Here is a 17,788-nt window from a genome sequence, read left to right on the forward strand (position 1 = left end):
AGAAGCTATTAGGCGTTACACCTAAGAAGCTCTTTAATTATATACCTATAAACTTTTCAGAGACGAATAAAACGGTAAACTGTGATGAACAATTATCCAAATCAATAATTGAATTGGAATTGCCGTTAACCGTAAAGAATTGACGAAATCATAATCGATTATTCTTCTATAATTATTCTTCTATATTCTTCTATTTCGATTGTGATTGGTTAAATTTTACCCTACCCTAAGATACTTCTTGGCAGTTCGCCAGACCGCCGAAGAGGAGACACGAACGCAGGAAAAACCATGCTTGGTTCTGCCGGGAATCGAACCCAGGAGCTCTAGCATAATTAGACCAGTGCGTTGTTTACTATGCCACGTTCGCTCTCGATAGTAAATGATATTATTCGAATATTCTACACTCATACTGAAAAAAGTACTATGGTCATATATACCGTACAGGGCAGACCAACTCCCATGTTATTTGCAAAACGGTACATTCAGCGCACTCTGGATAAAAAAATTAAACAATTTAAAATAATAATAATATATATATATATATATATATATATACATATATATAATAATAACATTAAAGTAATAGGAATACAGTTTCTTGCACATAATATATGGCGTCATATTATTTTATAACAAATAAACTTAATTTTATATCAATCTTATATTTATCTTATATTGCTCGAACAATATACATATTGGTCATTTTTATTGCTGTCGCAATGTTCCTTAAATTTGTCATTATCTTTTTAAATAAAAATTTCTCATTTTTACTTTATTGTTATTTCAATCAAGGCAGCGCAAAGTTTTTTTATATAAAAATTTTTTTACTTAAATTAAATTTTTTTTATTTTGTACTATTACCTCTTTAATTCTTTGTAATTAAATTTTTCATTCGATTCAAATATACATATATTTAAAAATTGTTTATAGAAGGATATGCCGGAATATTGTGTATACATATATTGAGAGATTTAAATAGGATCTTATTTACCTTTTTTTGATATTTTACGGAAGTTCACATAAAAAATTGTCAAAAATTAAATTAAAATTAATTTATAAAATAAATACGCGGTATGCTCTCTCCTCCGACTTTCTTTTAATTTTGTAAATTTGTGTATTTTCATACATAAGACATATTCTGAGAATATATTGTGCGCATGAAAATATACAAATATAAAAATACCAAGTGTTGTGGGGAGAGGAGGGACACTTTTGAAATCGAACCGAGAAGAATTATCAATTTCAAGCGCTGATTTGAAATGTTATAAAATAAAGTCGACAATGCAAACATTTCAAATATAATAATTTTACGCATTACGATAATATAGGTATTTTAGATCTGCCAAGGAAGAATTTTTATGCGATCATCACAATCAACAGAATTATCCTAGGGCCCTAATTTTTCGTCGAACGACAAACGAGAAAACTTCCCGGCGATGAATCTCTCCGAGATAAAGCAGGAAAATGCAGAGAGGGAGAGAGAGAGAGAGAGAGAGAGAGAGAGAGCTGGAAGAGACGACCGTACCGAGGCGGCTACAGGTGGCTAGTTTGCAACGTGACCGACGTAGAGCGCCACCGCCATCGCGAACGGACGGCTCTCGCGCCTGGTGTGCCGTGTAGAGTGTGTACGGTGTATACGGTGCAAGTACGGTACGAAGCGGGACGAGGGAAATAGGACGCGAGACGCAGGTGGAGGAATCCTCGCGTACCGTTCCTGCGATCGTCCGTGGACCTGAGGTACGGTGGGCTCGTCTCTTTGCTCGCCGTCTCTCGCGCCTCGTTCACTCTCGCGAGAGTGCTCGCGCGTGCGCGCCCGCGAGAAAGGGGGAAAGAGAGAGAGAGAGAGAGAGTGAGAGAGGGGGATGAGATAGATAGAGAAAGAGAGAAACGAGAACGAGAGAGTATACGTGTATATGTGTGCGTGCGTGTGTGTGTAGGTGCGTGAGTGACGTGCGTATACGGCGGCGGCGACGGCGACGGCGACGACGAGGACGACAACGAGGCGTGTATTGTTCCGGGGCGCGGTGCGCGATTCTCACGACGGCGAACCAGCAACGGGCTCGCCCGAGGATCACAGACGCTTAATTATGTCCGCGGGATCGGCGGTCAGGTCCAGGAAAGAGATCCGCTGCTGCTGCTGCTGCTGTTCCTGCTCCTGCTCCTCCTCTGCCTTCGCCTCTGCCTCCGCCTAAAGAAAGTGCACACGGAGCCTGCGAGGCGCATGCTTCCCCGCCCGCTCCCTCGCCATTTTGGAGGTGAATACGATTTTCTCGGCCCTTTTTTAGCTAGATCGAGCCCTGCCTCGACCGACCCGAGCGGGATTTCCGTCCGTCGCGGGTCGCGGCGCGTGAAACCGCGCGATGTCACGCCACCCGGACGGACGGATGGACGGACGGACGAACGAACAGATCCGTCCGTTGTAACGTGCGCGCTGTAACGCGAGGTGTATGTTATGCATGTTTTCATCTCGTTATCATCGTCGTCGTCGTCGTAGTCGTCGTCATCGTCGTCGACAACATATCGCATCGAGAGCGCAGCACGGTGCAGCGCTGCACTATAACGGGCGGTAGGGGGGAGGGGCAAGGGAGGAAGAAAAGAGGATGAGGACGGCGACGGGAAGAGGTGGGGAGGAGGGCCTGATCGGGCCGACGAGCGTAGAGGACCCAACCCTCTTTACGTCCGCATTTCTCCTCCCTCCTGCGAATTCTTCCGTCGCCGTCATCGTCGTTATCATCAACATCAACGTCGTCACCGTCGCTCGAGTTACCGGCGAGTTTCCTCTCCTTCGCGAAACGCAGGCTTCCCGAGGCTTGCTCGCGTTTAAGAATATTCCCTCTCGACGCCGCGCGTCGATAATTCTCTCTTTCGTGCGCGCCCTGCCGAATTTTACCTCCCGAGCCCCTCTCCCATTCTCCCTTCCTCCCTCCCTCCCTTCCTCCCTTCCTCCCTTCCTCCCTCTCTTTCTCTCGCCCTCCGATCTGTTCCGATCCTGTCGCGCGACGGAAACGATCAACGACGACCGCCGGTAGTCCGGTCCTCCCCACCCAGGATCATCTCCTTGATGATACGCACTAGGTGTCAGCTACTCGAAGCTGCGACGAGTAACGTGACTAACGCGACAACAATGACGGTAGTGCGTGGCGGTTCTTGTCCTTCCTGTAGGAAGAACGTGCCTATTTCTGTGTGTGTTGTTTGAGCCGTTACATGTTTTCTTCTTGTCTCCCTCGTCCTCCTCGTCGTCCCCTTGTCCTCCTCGTCGTCGCGATCGCGGGAGAAATCACATTTAGATCCTCGCTCCCGTGGACGAAATAAAAAAAAAAAAATGGAAATGATGGCGAGGGTGACGACGACGAGGCTCGGACAATGGGCATAAATATTTGTGCTTTTGCAATGTGTCATTCGTTCCGTCCTTGTGTTCGAAAGCTCGCGCGAGGTGCCTCCGATTCGGAGGAAGATGTTTCACAAGCGGAAAATTAATTAACTTCAGAAGCGAATCCCTTCTGAAATTTATTAGTCTCCCTCGAGAATTTAAAGAGGATGAAATATTTGTTGATAAATTCAAAAGTTTCACTTTGAAGCTTAATTGCAAAATTGGGAATTATTTTCTTAAAGCGAAATTTAAGGATATAAAAATAGATAAGAAAAAGCCATATTTTTAAAGTAATCAATTTCATCGAGATATTTAACGTTAAGAAATGACAATTTGTGAGATATACTAAAAGATACAGTTGATAACTTGAACATTAAACAAAAAGTTCCATAAATTAGCAAAGTTTTAATCAATCATTTGCTTTAGATTTTTACCGCAATTATTTGTCATTCTTGATTAGTTGTGTGTATAACTTTAAAACTAGTACGATTTATAATTAATATATGAAACATTAGATATTGATTCTCTATTGATTTGAGATAAGAATTTTTATGGAAAAATGTCAAGACATTAATAATTGTTAATAATTACAAGAATGTTCTTGTGAACACAAGAAATAATGAAATTTTATCTCTTATTTAATTGAAAGAGTGATTTCCATATAGTGGAATCCTGTATTTATCAGAATATTTAGTGTTGAAAAGTAAATAACCGGGTTATACAAATAAAAGTTAGTAAACTATGATCTTCAACATCTCTAAGAAGTTTTATTTTTTAAATAAGAAATATCTTTTATTGTCTTATACAAGCTATAATTTTCTGATATTTTCTAATAATTCTTTTTATATAACATTTTACTACAAATAGAAAAGGAAACAATATTTCTATACTTTATTATGATGTGACATATATTAAATATCATATAATAACTTAAATTTTATTTAGCTCAAAATATTTACATCTAAAATATATTTCTTTTATAGATAGAATGTTAAATTTGGGAATGGACTGACAGAGGATTCAATAAAATTAGACGGTTTGGGCAAGGAATACAAAGATAAGAGGGCAAGGTGTCTGGAGTAGGCCTCGGGCATCAAATTATCAACAACTCGACTATGCCAGCTGTTGCAAGGCCTGGTAATTTAAAGGACCCAGAGATTGCCGAATTATTCGAGAAAAATGATCCGGAAAAAATATTTGAGGATCTACGCGAGATCGGGCATGGTAGTTTCGGAGCTGTTTACTATGCACGATGCCTGGTTACCAAAGAAATTGTTGCCATCAAAAAAATGTCTTACCTGGGGAAGCAGACGGTGGAAAAATGGCAGGACATTTTAAAGGAGATTCGATTTCTTAGGCAACTTAACCATCCTAACACTATAGAATATAAGGGTTGCTATCTCAGGGACCACACTGCCTGGGTATGTGCGAAATATGAAATTCGTTCTTTTTAGTTGATTTGTCATATTTTAAAATAATATTTTCTAAATGATATTAAACCTGTATTGGATGCCGTTTTATAGTTGGTGATGGAATATTGTCTTGGTTCAGCATCAGACATTATTGAGGTACACAAAAGACCATTAAAAGAAGAAGAGATAGCTGCAATATGCGAAGGTGTATTACGCGGTTTGCATTATCTTCATTCTCTTGGAAGAATCCATCGTGATGTGAAAGCAGGCAATGTTCTGCTTACTGAGAATGGTACAGTGAAATTAGCTGATTTCGGTTCCGCGAGTATAAAATGTCCAGCCAACAGTTTCGTAGGAACTCCATACTGGATGGCGCCAGAAGTTATATTGGCGATGGACGAGGGGCAATATGATGGCAAGGTTGATGTATGGTCGTTAGGAATAACGTGCATCGAATTAGGTAATATGGGATTTTAAAACATTGATTATATATATCTAAAAATTTACTACTAATCATTAGTATTTCTTTTTTGTGTCATGATTTAAAGTAATTATTATCACGTGTGTTATATAATTTTTTATGTCGGAGTAACAAAATAATTATTTAAATTGCAAAATATTGATATGATTCTTCAAAATTCTTTAATTTAATTAATATCCTAACTTTTCTCTTTATTAAAGAAATACAGAAATTTATGTATGATTTATTCTAGTTCGAATACAAGACTTATATTATTGATATCATTAATTACAGCGGAAAGAAAGCCACCTTATTTTAATATGAATGCTATGAGCGCCTTGTATCATATTGCACAAAACGATACTCCAACATTAAATTCACCAGATTGGACTGATATCTTTCGACATTTTGTTGAGGTGTGTCTCACAAAAAGTCCAATCGAAAGACCAACATCCGGGAAACTGTTATCAGTGAGTTGTCCTTATGTATATCTGCAGCGATACTTTACATCCGTACATTCTTTTCCTTCCTTTCTGTTTTTACGTTTATATGATAATATGTTAGTAGTAGTCTAGTTGTTCTCTTATAGGCTTTCAATTTTACAGCATCAATTTGTCACCAGACCACGTTCTCCTCAAGTTTTGATAGATTTGATACAGAGAACGAAAGCTGCTGTCCGGGAATTAGATAATTTGAATTATCGTAAAATGAAGAAAATCTTGATGATTGACGCATGCGAGACAGAGAGCACTGTTGGTGACGCTGACGGTATATTTAAATTTATTAAACGTCAAATTTAGCCAAATTATTTTAACTTTTTGAGTTAATTGTTAGCTTTACCGATATTCCTGAATCATCAAAATGATAATCACTTGCTACAGATACTCCCGATGAACAAACAGGTGGTGATAGTAGCAAAAGCAATTCAATTACCTCAGAACACTCTATACATTCAATGGGCGTCTCAGCGAGCTCTCAAAGTTCCTCCACCAATAGCCTGCCGCTGCCGAATGCCGATGGTAATGACTATTCTTCAGGATCTGTTAGAAATCGGCATAAAGTCTCAGCAGGTGGTGTCACTGCCAATCTTCTTGAACACGGTGCCAATAATTTTGCAACAATTAGGACAACTTCAATTGTTACGAAACAACAGAAGGAACATATGCAAGAAGAGATGCATGAACAAATGAGTGGATATAAACGAATGAGGAGAGAACACCAAGGTGCTTTGGTAAGAGAAATAAAATATTCTACATATATCTATATATATTACACAGATTATATTATAGAATTATATTATAGAATGTATGTTATTACGATTGATAAACTCTGAAATTTGTATATGTTCAAAAAAACTTAAATTTTTTCTGTACAAATAACTTGACAATTTTTTAATAATTACATTCTCTCGAGAAAAGATTCTAAATCTCTATAAACAATAACTATCAATTGTTGCGTGAACAAATTAAAAAAATGTGTACGTTTGTTAGTTTGTATATAATTTTTTCTTTTATTACAGGTGAAATTAGAAGAACGCTGCAAGATGGAAATGGAGTCACATAAACAACTGTTAGACAAAGAGTATGAAACTCTATTGCAACAGTTTAGTAAAGATCTCGAGAAATTGCAGCTCAGACATCTGCAAGAGTTGGAACGCAAATTAAAACAAAATCAAAATGCTGAGAAGAAACTTCATAAAGAGATAACAAGTAGGCAGGAGGCTGATCGTAAAGCTCTGGAAGCTCAACAAAAAAGAGAGTACAAAGTAAGATGATGGCATAAAAAAAAAATTGATCGTGATATATAAAATCTTAATATATTTAATTTATATCTTAAACATTCAATTCCGTTTACATAGGCTTATAAGGAGAGATGGAAAAAAGAACTTTCTCAGGATGAGGTAACTCCAAAGAGGCAACGAGATGCTACGCTTCAAAGTCAAAAAGATAATTTAAGGCAGATGGAAGCTCAAGAGGAACAGCGGCTTGCGAGAGGACAACGAGAATATTTGGATCTTGAAATAAGAAAATTCCGTAGAAAAAAGTTACTCATCTTCCATAGTTTGGAGCAAGAGCTTCTTCGTGAGGTTTGTGTCTCCTTATTGATAGATTGAAAAATTTTTTTTTAATAATTTTTTTTTAAATAATGAAGCATTAATATTTTCTCCAAAATTTTTTATTTTGCATGTTTTTATATTAAATATATACAAATTAATAACTTTTTTATAAACAATAATATAAAAAAATAATATAATTTTTATTTTTTTCCTAATATTAATTTTTCCTAATATTAATTTTGACATCCATCTTAACAAAATTTCTATTGACATTTTTATTTTATTGAATATGAATGTTAAAAATGGATTTTACATTGAATATGTTTAATAGGAATTAATTTTTACATTGGATTTTACATTGGATATGTTAAATAGGAATTAAATAAACGACAACAGCAATTAGAACAAGCACATGCTATGCTTCTGCGACACCATGAAAAGACACAAGAATTAGAATATAGACAACAAAGAGCAGTACATGCACTTCGTGAGGATCAAGTGCATCGACAACATACAACAGAGCTTTGTAATCAGCAGGATTACATGCAAAGGGCTGAACGTGATCTACGTAAAAAGCATGCATTGGAACTTAAGCAACAACCGAAGAGTCTCAAGGTAAATAACAATAAATATAGCAATATGAGTATTAGATATTGATATATTGACATTTGTTTGATCAAGAGTATAAATATTTTCAAATAAAACATCGAAATTGATGTTTAAATGTTAATATGTTTTTTTGTACATTTGATATTATACTGACAAATGATTTACAATTTTAGCAAAAGGAAATGCAAATCCGTAAACAGTTTAGAGAAACTTGTAAAATACAAACACGACAATATAAAGCATTGAAAGCTCAAATCTTGCAAACAACTGCTAAGGATGAGCAGAAGGCAGTTATTAAAAAGCTAAAAGAAGAACAAAGGCGTAAATTGGCACTTTTAGGTGATCAATATGAGCAAAGTATCGCTGAAATGCTCCAAAAGCAAAGTATACGGCTAGATGAATCACAAGAAGTAGAATGCCATAATCTTAAGGTGTGATATACATATTATTGATAATATTTTATTATCTATTATACGCTTTATAATCTATTATAATTATTTGTGCGATGTTAATGGTAAATTAATATTTATTTTACAGGAAAGGTTAAATTATGAATTAGAAATTCTAATGGCATACCAATCAAAAAATAAGATGCAAGCCGAGGCGCAAAGAAACAGGGAACGTCGTGAGTTGGAAGATCGTGTATCCGTTAGACGAGCTTTGCTTGAACAAAAAATGGAATTAGAAACTCAGGAATTCCTTCGTGAACGTAGTGAACGTATACGCCTGCTACATGAAAGGCAAGAACGGGAATTGCAGCAATTTGATGAGGAAAGTGCAAGAATAGGATTCAGGTACGTGATGGGGAGAAAGTACAATATACAATAGACAATGTTTTTTAAATTTTTAGCGAGGAATATGATTATATTCATCAGATATGTCAATTATTATATGCATTACATATACATGTGTGTTTAAAATATTTTTGTATAGTATTTTTCACAAATTATTGCAGTGCTCTGGCGATAGCTGAGGCATCGAAAGAATCTTATCCGGACGATGAAAGCCTTAGTGGCTCTATGTTGAGTCTGGCTCATAGTAATAGTTCCACGTCCTTCCCCCCTAATAGTCTTTAATTTTAACATTAATGTGTATATATATATATGTGTGTGTGTGTGTGTATATATATATATAATATATATATATATATATATATATATATATATATATATATATATACACTTATATGTATATATATTAACATAATTAGTCATGTTAATATATACTTATATGTGTATATTAACATGATTGATCATATTAATATACATACATATATATGTCTGCCTATAGTAAGTACATGACGAGTCTACCGACGTATAACAATTCAATGACTTATATATATAACAAGAGTTGGCTCGTTGTGTGCATTGAACCGAACTTGAATGGTTTGTTAAAGGTTGGGAATGTGTATTGGACTGAAATTGTCATAACCACGTTTTTTAATTGTTCAGATATATCGACATAATTTACCAGAAAGAAAAGAGAAAGAGCTTCATATTGAAGAAGAATTTAGATGCTTTTTGCAACATTGTAATATTTATTGATCACAACCAAATATTCTGAGATGCATGGGAAGATAAAGAAAAATTTTTAGAATATTAATCTCATTTCTAATAGAGAATTATACTAGAGAATCTTAAAATTCATAGGCCAGATGACGTCAGTTTAGAGAGAAAAAAATTTTATACACATCTATACCACAGAAAGAAAATTTAGAGAGACATTTATTTATTAATATACTACGAATATGACAAAAGTAACAATATAATAATTCTAATGCTCGAATTAATATATATATTTTATTCTTTTTCCTTTAAGACAAGTCTGAGATATCCTTCTCAGTGTGGTCAATTTTTATGTTGCCTTCATAACGAAAACTATAGTTTTTCGTGATAATTGAGCATCGCGCGTATTTGTATACTTTTTATGTATGTCAAGATCTTTAATTATATATATATATATATATATATATATATATATATATATAATAAAATAATAAAAAAATTATAGTAAAGAATTTTGTAAAGTAATATTCTAACAAATTTAACAAAACTATTTTTTTTTTGTACATATCAGTAATCAAATATACACTTTTCAAGATGAGATTGAAATTCAGGATACAACGTTATTCCTTTATTTCTTTATATTTTTCATCTTATATCGATAAAAAAATTTAATTGGTAATAAAATTATTGTTGAGCATTAAAAACAATTGGTATTCACTTTTCAATTCCTTTCAAGTTTTCTGCTGTTTTTTTAATGTTGTATCTTGAATACCTCTTAAATATGTAGCCTTCATAAAATTAATTATATGTGAACATTATTTATGTGATATATTAATATATCTTCTATGCATTATCTAAAACAAGATTATTTATTTTATATGAATCTTTTTTTTTTATTAAAGATTCTTGATGTAAAAAAAAATTTTTTTTTATTAATCTCTAAATATCATCTATGTCATTATTACGCAATTTACTTATTTTCATAGTTATAATTATTTAATATCTTTCATCTCCCTTTTCGTGTTTTTATTCATGCAGCATTAATCCAGTGTGTTTAAAAGTATTTATATGTCAAATACTTAATGAAGAGATATAATCACGAAAATGTGTGTATTAATCAGAATAAGATACAAAGATACAGATACCTTAATTATAAGATAAAATGATATTATTTATGCATTAACAAAATGTTCTACATTTTTATACTGATAATTACAACATTTTATCTTTATTTGATATATAAAATTAATAACATTCACTTTTGTAATGTTCCGTATTAATTATATTTGCGTTTTACAGAACTTTGAATAAACGTTTAACGAACGTTTGTCCCTCCATCTCTGCTTGTAAGAGTTTGAAGTACACTTGCTCTATTGCTCTATTGTATATTTATATTGTATCATATACTGTATAACTACATTTAAAATTTCATCCAGTACACATCCCAATGCTGTACTTTTACATCAAAATGTACACGTTTTGTTTTTCTTGTTTACTTTTCATTTATTTTTATTTTATATGTCACGAACCATTATGCATATAAAATTTGTATCCAAATGATTGTGACTGTTGTTCCTTCTAATAATGTTCTAATAATGTTCTGTTATTATAACAACTTGACACTTTCCTCTGCAAAAATCAACGAAAAAGAAAAAAAACAATGTGTCGTTTCATATTAAATTCAAGAACTGCGTATTAAGAAAGTGTATTTCCATTAAATGATAACACTCTTAAGGAGGTGCTACTATATTATGTAATTAATATTTAGCAATGCATATAGTCCATTTATTTCTGGATTTTGAAATGTCGATAAGTTTTATTGTATAAAGCATTTCATTGTTATCATAAAGAAATGTAAATTTTTACAATTCAACGATATAATTTAATTTTTTTTCTAATACATTGAGAGCAGTAAGACATGTCACCATGAGATACTTGTAAGTGATAGTTGAAAAAGCCAATCAAATATTTGTATTATAATGATTAATGCATATACATATATATATATATATATATATATATATATATATATATATATATATTATTAAAAAAAAGAAAGAACTAATGTTCTTCTGTAATTTTTTTATTTTACACTTATGGCTTGTAAAGATCTTCACTTAAATTCAAGAAAAGTGTTTATTTAATTTTAGATAAAAATAACGAAAATAAAACAGATCGAGAGGCATGACCAAAAATATTGCATTTTATTTCGTAAATTTCGTAGACTTTTTATAATTTATGTTTAAAGAAGAGTAAAAAGATGTGAGAGCTTTAAACATTATTCACGTAGTAAACAATTTGTCATTTGCATTATCAATGGCAACATAGCATACATATATATATATATACACACACATTCCAATTTTCATTATATATATTTCTTTTTTAATCTTTTATAAATGAAATTTGACGTGAAAATTATAAGTGACTAGCATGCATCGAACGAATATCTAAAAGTGTGTTCAATTGTAGTGATACGAGTGATTATAGTGAAACATGAATAATACAATTGTTGTCATGATTATATGTTCCAAGCTGTACAATACGGAAAACTGTCACAATCAACCGAGATGATGTTCCCCGTTTTAATTACATGATATGTAAATACAAAACGCATATTATACATAGTAATCGAAATGTAATGATTCATTACGGAAAAGACAGTATGACGACATCCCCCACAGTGTGTGTATGAAGATATATTTAAATTCTTCCTTAGGTTGTTCTGCATTAGGGAGAGGATGTCTGAAATCAATTACTATAATCAATTTGAATCATAACAGACTAACAGACATTGTTCGTGCTAACAAAACCAGAATCTAAATTGCGTAAGATGTGTGGCTTAGGAAAACTGTTTAGACTAATTTAATACTATATGTTATATAATAGATATTTCTGTTACTATAAGTAACTAATTAAATAATCGCGAATTATTAAAGTTTTAGATTTCAAACTTACCTTTGTCAAAAAGGTTCTATATAAAAAAAATTGTTAAGTTTTATACGCACTTTTAATTATAGCACGAGTTGTGTCTCTGAGTTAAGTTGTATGTATGTAACAAAAAGATTCTCGACCATAGTCTGTGTAATCACTATAACTTGCTGAATACCCAATTTAGGAAATTAATTGTCGATGTTGCTAGAGTTTTGTAAATATTTATTCGCTTTACATAGAACTGCGATATGGAATTTTTGATTATAATATCTAGTATCTAGAGAGAGAGAGAAAGAGAGAGAGAGAGAGTGTGTGTGTGTGTGTGTACGCGAGAGAGAAATTTATAAAAATTTTTCAAAAAGATGCGCGCGTGGCTAACTTTATCAGTTAAATTTGGAATGTGATAACTGATAAGCTAGACAATTAATCATAGGCATAGCATATCAAATACCTTATTATCAATTGATGCTTGTGATTATTTGGCGAGCTCGTTTTTCACTTACTTCCATTTAAGGTGTGATTTTGAAATGTTGGTGGTTTGTATCGCGATACAAATTCACTGTCATCGGATAGAAACGCAATATTTTTGAGATTGCTGTAATAACTACGATTCCAGTACGGATTATGTCTTCTTTACACTATCGGCCAATTACAAGAATATTGTTTTTTGTACACGACGAAACACCGAAGTGAATGTAACTACATATACTTCAATACAATTTTTGGCTTTAATTAAAGATAAATCGTAACTTCCTTTTATTTTCAACGATCTTGTTTCTTTCAAAGCGAAAATGCGCAGAGAGAGAGAGAGAGAGAGAGAGAGAGAGAGAGAGAGTAGGCATAGTCGCAGAATAAATACCAATTGATACCATGGAAAGTAGAAAATACTTCAGATCGTGAAACAAAAAATAAGTACAGGATAACATAATTTTGCAAAACAGAATGTTCATCTATATGCAGATATGTTTTATAAGAAAATTGATAGTTTTTAAAGAGAATCAGATAATAAGTTCAATTGTTTATACTATTATTGATTCCAACAAACTTATACAAGAGAAAATTCTTCACGAGAAATTTTTTTTATAAAATATTGACAAGTAGAACGATATTACTGATATTATTTAAGATCGCGTAATTTTTTGATTCTGAAAGTACTTTCTATTTTTTTCGATATTATCCGTTGTTATTATTATATAGATTGAAACAGTTTCACTATACACAAATACGGAAAACATTTGTTACAGCGTGATACCTTCCAAAGGACGTTTGATTTGAAAATGCATCAGCATTGTGAAATTAAGGACATGTACGAAATTGTTGATGAGTTTGAAGATAATTGAAGATTAGTTCTAATGACACTCAGATCTGATTTCCTTCGAAAATTTTAAGCTTTATCGATGGTTTTATAGATTTTAATTCATTCTGTGCATTTTGTTCTTGAAGGAGAACATAACTCATACCAAACATCTTGTACCATATTTTGAATATGTAGAATGAGATTCATGTCTGTATATATAGTATGCATATTAAGGCAATTCTTAATAAGTCATTGAAATTTAATATTTCTTCATTCAATTTTGTAATATGTATAGCTCTATATTAAGATATCAACATAACAATTGAGATATTAAATTCTTGCAACTAATAGCGTTATACGAGCATCAACTGTATTAGCTGCAATTAAGAGAATAGTTTCATTACAATTTTCTGTGACAATGCTGAAGTATTTTACATCGAATTGAGTGTAATTGCCTGAGAGTGAATGAGCTAATATTTATAGTCAATACATGCTCATAAAACTCATTTGTAGCATGAGATAATATCGTACAATAGATAAATATTTTCCCTATTATTTTATTAATATTATTTTATTATTGTTACTTTATTATTATCATCGCTATTATTATATTAACACAAGACATAAAATGTAAAATTTCAGATTTGAGATAGATATAGCGATATCTTTCTAATAAATAAATAATCGTAATGCATTATACGTAATGTGAATAATCGAGTCATAAAAAAAAACATTTTTGATTATTATACGAGTATTGAGTTTTATTTTTAAATTTAAGTAATATATACGAAGATATTTTGTATTTAAATCGATTGACTGGAGTAAATGATGTAAGATGCTACCTGCATCACAAATTAAAACTTAAACTTAAAGGAAACAGCTGAAATTGTTTAATCCAATACATATTGATAAAATAATAAAAATGAGAAATGTTAAATTATGAACGAATTTTGATCCAGTTTGCCGATCCTTTTAAATGATGCATATGTCAAATTTTACTGATAATATGTGTACTTGATCAATGCTGCATTGAAAAATATATTTTTTGTACATATATTATTATAAATAATAAATAAGAAATAGACAACAAACACGGCAAATGAGAAAATTATGAATAAAATCTGTTCGAATCGTATAGTCTTCCTGTGATATACATATATTTTTTTTTTTAAATTGCAGGTTTATGGATGAATAAGGAAAAATGCGAAAGTATAAAGATCATTCTTTTATATCTTTCTCTCTCTATACAAGTACGTATATACGTTGTGCTTCAACTGACATTTTGACAAAAACGTGATGTGTTGTTTAAATGTATATGTATATATGTGTACATATATACATATATAAACAAACACTTCTGCTACAATGTATAATACCACACAGTAACAAACTATATCCTGCCAGTTGTAATACAACAAAAATTTATAGCTCTTCTTATGCGCATAGTTTATATCAGGGCCGTGCAAAGAGCCTTGGTACCATAACAAGGAAGCTCTTTATCTATTTACGAATTTAATATTAAAGAAGCTTCAAGAGGATTAAAAAGATGTAATATAAATTTATAACATTATATTACATTTATTATATATTATTCATTACATATAATTATAAAATAATCAATACAATTTATAACTAGTACTAGTAGTAAATAGAAAATAGTAACATTTTTGACGGAAATTTCGGAAAATTTCCTCAATAGCGAGGGCGTTGATATATTCTTTGCACTCTTGATTTGCACGGCTCTGCTTTATATACTTAAATCTACACAGTGTATACATGTAACAAATGTTTTTACAATATTACAGTCCGTACGTATATATTTATAAGAAATAACCAGTGTATAATATACAAATGCATTTGTGTTCGCACCCGTAGAATCTTATTTCGTAGGCGAGAACGAAGTTGGGCTTAATATTCGCGATTGCATTTTTCTTATCAAGGGTACAGTGTAAGCCACATACTCGTCCCATCCAGGTTGTCTCCAGGCGCTCTCGCGCGTTTCCTGACGTGACTTAAGATTCTTGTAACCTGAGAGGCAACAAAATATTTGACATGTAAGATGAATGAGCGTAATGTACACAAACGCAACATAAACGGTATACAATTTTACTTACACCAAATATGATGTACATTGTATAATCTGCCAATTTGTGAGAAGTAGCCAGCAAACGGTTCATTGTTGTTACGTCTGTAATTAATAGCCTTCGCCCAATTATTTCCCCATTCTATCATTGTGCCTGGTTTTAAGGTGTAACTACGTATCTCATATTTGTTCGAGCCGTTTCGTTTCTCCAGTGGTGGCCAATAACTAAACGCCAATAGATATTGTAAATGACGTGATCTCAAATAATTCCCTCGTTCTTTGAGCAATCGTTGATAATCCTATGGAAATTTTTTAACAATTTATGATTGCTCCATTATGTTTAATATTTTTATGTATTATTTATATAGTTAGCAGAATATTTTATACCTTATCTTCAGAAAGTACTTTCTGTGCATAATCTACATGTTCATATCCACCTTTATATTGCCACAAATGTAAAGCTTGATCCAAGTCTCCCACTTCTACTGTCCATGAACCCATTAATTCGCAATTCAATTCAGATTTCGAATGTATAAGATTGACATTTTCCTCACTGGAATGACACAAAAAGAAAGAAGCCGATCATTTAGTATCGCATATCATGATTTGTTTAAAATTTAGCAAAAAAGAAATTATATTAATATCTACTCTTTCTTTGATAATCACTATTAAATCTAGAAAAGTCATCATAAATTATTCTGATCATACAGAATATTTTTTAAAAATTAATTTTTTTAGAAATTGAATTTTCAATTGTATCAATGAAATGAAATCAAACCTTATGTGAACTTTTTTTTTATAAAATAACATAGATAAACATTTGTTTCAAAATTAGTAAGAAATTAAATTTTAATATGTTTTTTCAATAAAAAGAAATATTACACAGATGATATATATATCTAGTAATATTGGTATGTTTAAGCCAGAAAGAATCAAATATTAATATATCTTTTAAAAATATAAAACAAAAATTATATAAATTATTGTTCAGATATCAATTACACGCTAAATATTTCTTAAGGACAAGGATTGTCTAATATTTCAAAAGCAGAATTTTAAAATTATTTTTGACCTGTAAAGTTTTGAGATCAAAATTCATAAACTTTTTTTCATAGGTAACCTCAAAAAAAATATTTCTAAAATATTATAAATACTTGAAAAATATTCAACATCACGTGATAAAAATAATAGTTTGTGATAAAATATAAATAAATAAGCTCTAATTACATTTCACAAAGTGACAGTGCCGATATTTGCAAATGTTAACAAAAATATGTGACAATAAAATAAAAAATGTTGCACGCGGTTAGGAACGAAAATCAATTCTATTGCAGCTCGAGTTTATAGGTCAGTGAACCACCACGCACTCGGATGCAAGGTCACAAAGATGTCGACTCACTAGTTGGCCAAATATTTGTCAATCGAGTCTGGCCGTATGTTTTGTGTGTGCAGCGCATAAATGATGTCCTTGTCGGAGAGCATCCGCGAGTGCGACTCCTTCGTGGGCTCGATCTTCCTTACCAGAAGCTTTTTCAGCCATCCCTCGCTGATGTCGCATCGGACCGACGATCTTGTCAATGACCTACGGAACGGAATACAGCGATTACTCGACCCGTACCAAGGCTGTAACGGTGGATAGGTCGCGGACTCTCCGGATACGGTCGGCTCGCTCGCGCCGAAAGAGAAAAGAAAGTCCGCAACTCGTTTCGCGCTTACCGTGCGGCTACGTGCAACGGTAAACCCCCGTTGCCGCCGAGCGCGTTCGCCACGAGACGGAATTCTCTTCTCAAAACAGCGGCCATTTCTCACTGGGCCCCCGCGCGCGCGGATCTCCACTGCCGGCCTGCGTCCGTAACGAACTCGTGATTCGGCCCTGGATATTCGACGATCGTAACGGGGCGCGCGGCGCTCCCGACGAGACTCTGCGGAAAACCGCCAATTCGCGCGGTCGGTTTATTTATATTCGTAATCTCCATGCGTGGCTCGCTTTTTTTCTCTCTTTCTCTCTTTCTCTCTTTCTTCCTCTCTAGCTTCCTAAAACTTAGGATCATCGAGAGCATTC

At 32.9% G+C, this 17,788-nt stretch overlaps 2 protein-coding genes across 9 annotated transcripts; one reads left to right on the forward strand and one right to left on the reverse strand.

Moving 5' to 3' along the window:
- Positions 1-1,556: 1,556 nt before the first annotated feature.
- On the forward strand, positions 1,557-15,763 carry Tao (Serine/threonine-protein kinase Tao). Of its 8 annotated transcripts, XM_089070617.1 has the most exons (13): positions 1,558-1,737; positions 1,938-2,255; positions 4,354-4,791; positions 4,894-5,242; positions 5,537-5,712; positions 5,848-6,010; positions 6,124-6,473; positions 6,762-7,007; positions 7,101-7,328; positions 7,674-7,913; positions 8,081-8,338; positions 8,445-8,701; positions 8,863-13,105. In XM_089070617.1, exons 3-13 carry the CDS (start codon positions 4,486-4,488, stop codon positions 8,981-8,983), a joined length of 2,694 nt encoding a protein of 897 aa, XP_088926743.1. In that variant the 5' UTR covers positions 1,558-1,737; positions 1,938-2,255; positions 4,354-4,485; the 3' UTR covers positions 8,984-13,105. The 8 variants fall into 8 exon arrangements, with proteins under 8 accessions (XP_011641243.1, XP_088926743.1, XP_088926746.1 ...); XM_011642941.2 differs by having other exon boundaries at positions 1,557-2,255; positions 6,145-6,473; XM_089070620.1 differs by lacking the exon at positions 8,863-13,105 and adding an exon at positions 14,823-15,763 and having other exon boundaries at positions 1,558-2,255.
- On the reverse strand, positions 14,856-17,756 carry Nipsnap (protein nipsnap). Its single transcript, XM_011642942.3, has 5 exons — positions 17,443-17,756; positions 17,126-17,308; positions 16,114-16,279; positions 15,758-16,025; positions 14,856-15,671 (listed from the first exon to the last, which is right to left on the reverse strand). The coding sequence occupies exons 1-5, from the start codon at positions 17,526-17,528 to the stop codon at positions 15,523-15,525; spliced, it is 852 nt and encodes a 283-aa protein (XP_011641244.2). The 5' UTR covers positions 17,529-17,756; the 3' UTR covers positions 14,856-15,522.
- Between the last annotated feature and the right edge of the window lie 32 nt (positions 17,757-17,788).

This window comes from Pogonomyrmex barbatus, unplaced genomic scaffold (assembly GCF_055798465.1).
Source record: "Pogonomyrmex barbatus isolate J1 unplaced genomic scaffold, ASM5579846v1 scaffold10, whole genome shotgun sequence".
In the NCBI taxonomy this organism is placed as follows: Eukaryota; Metazoa; Arthropoda; class Insecta; order Hymenoptera; family Formicidae; genus Pogonomyrmex; species Pogonomyrmex barbatus.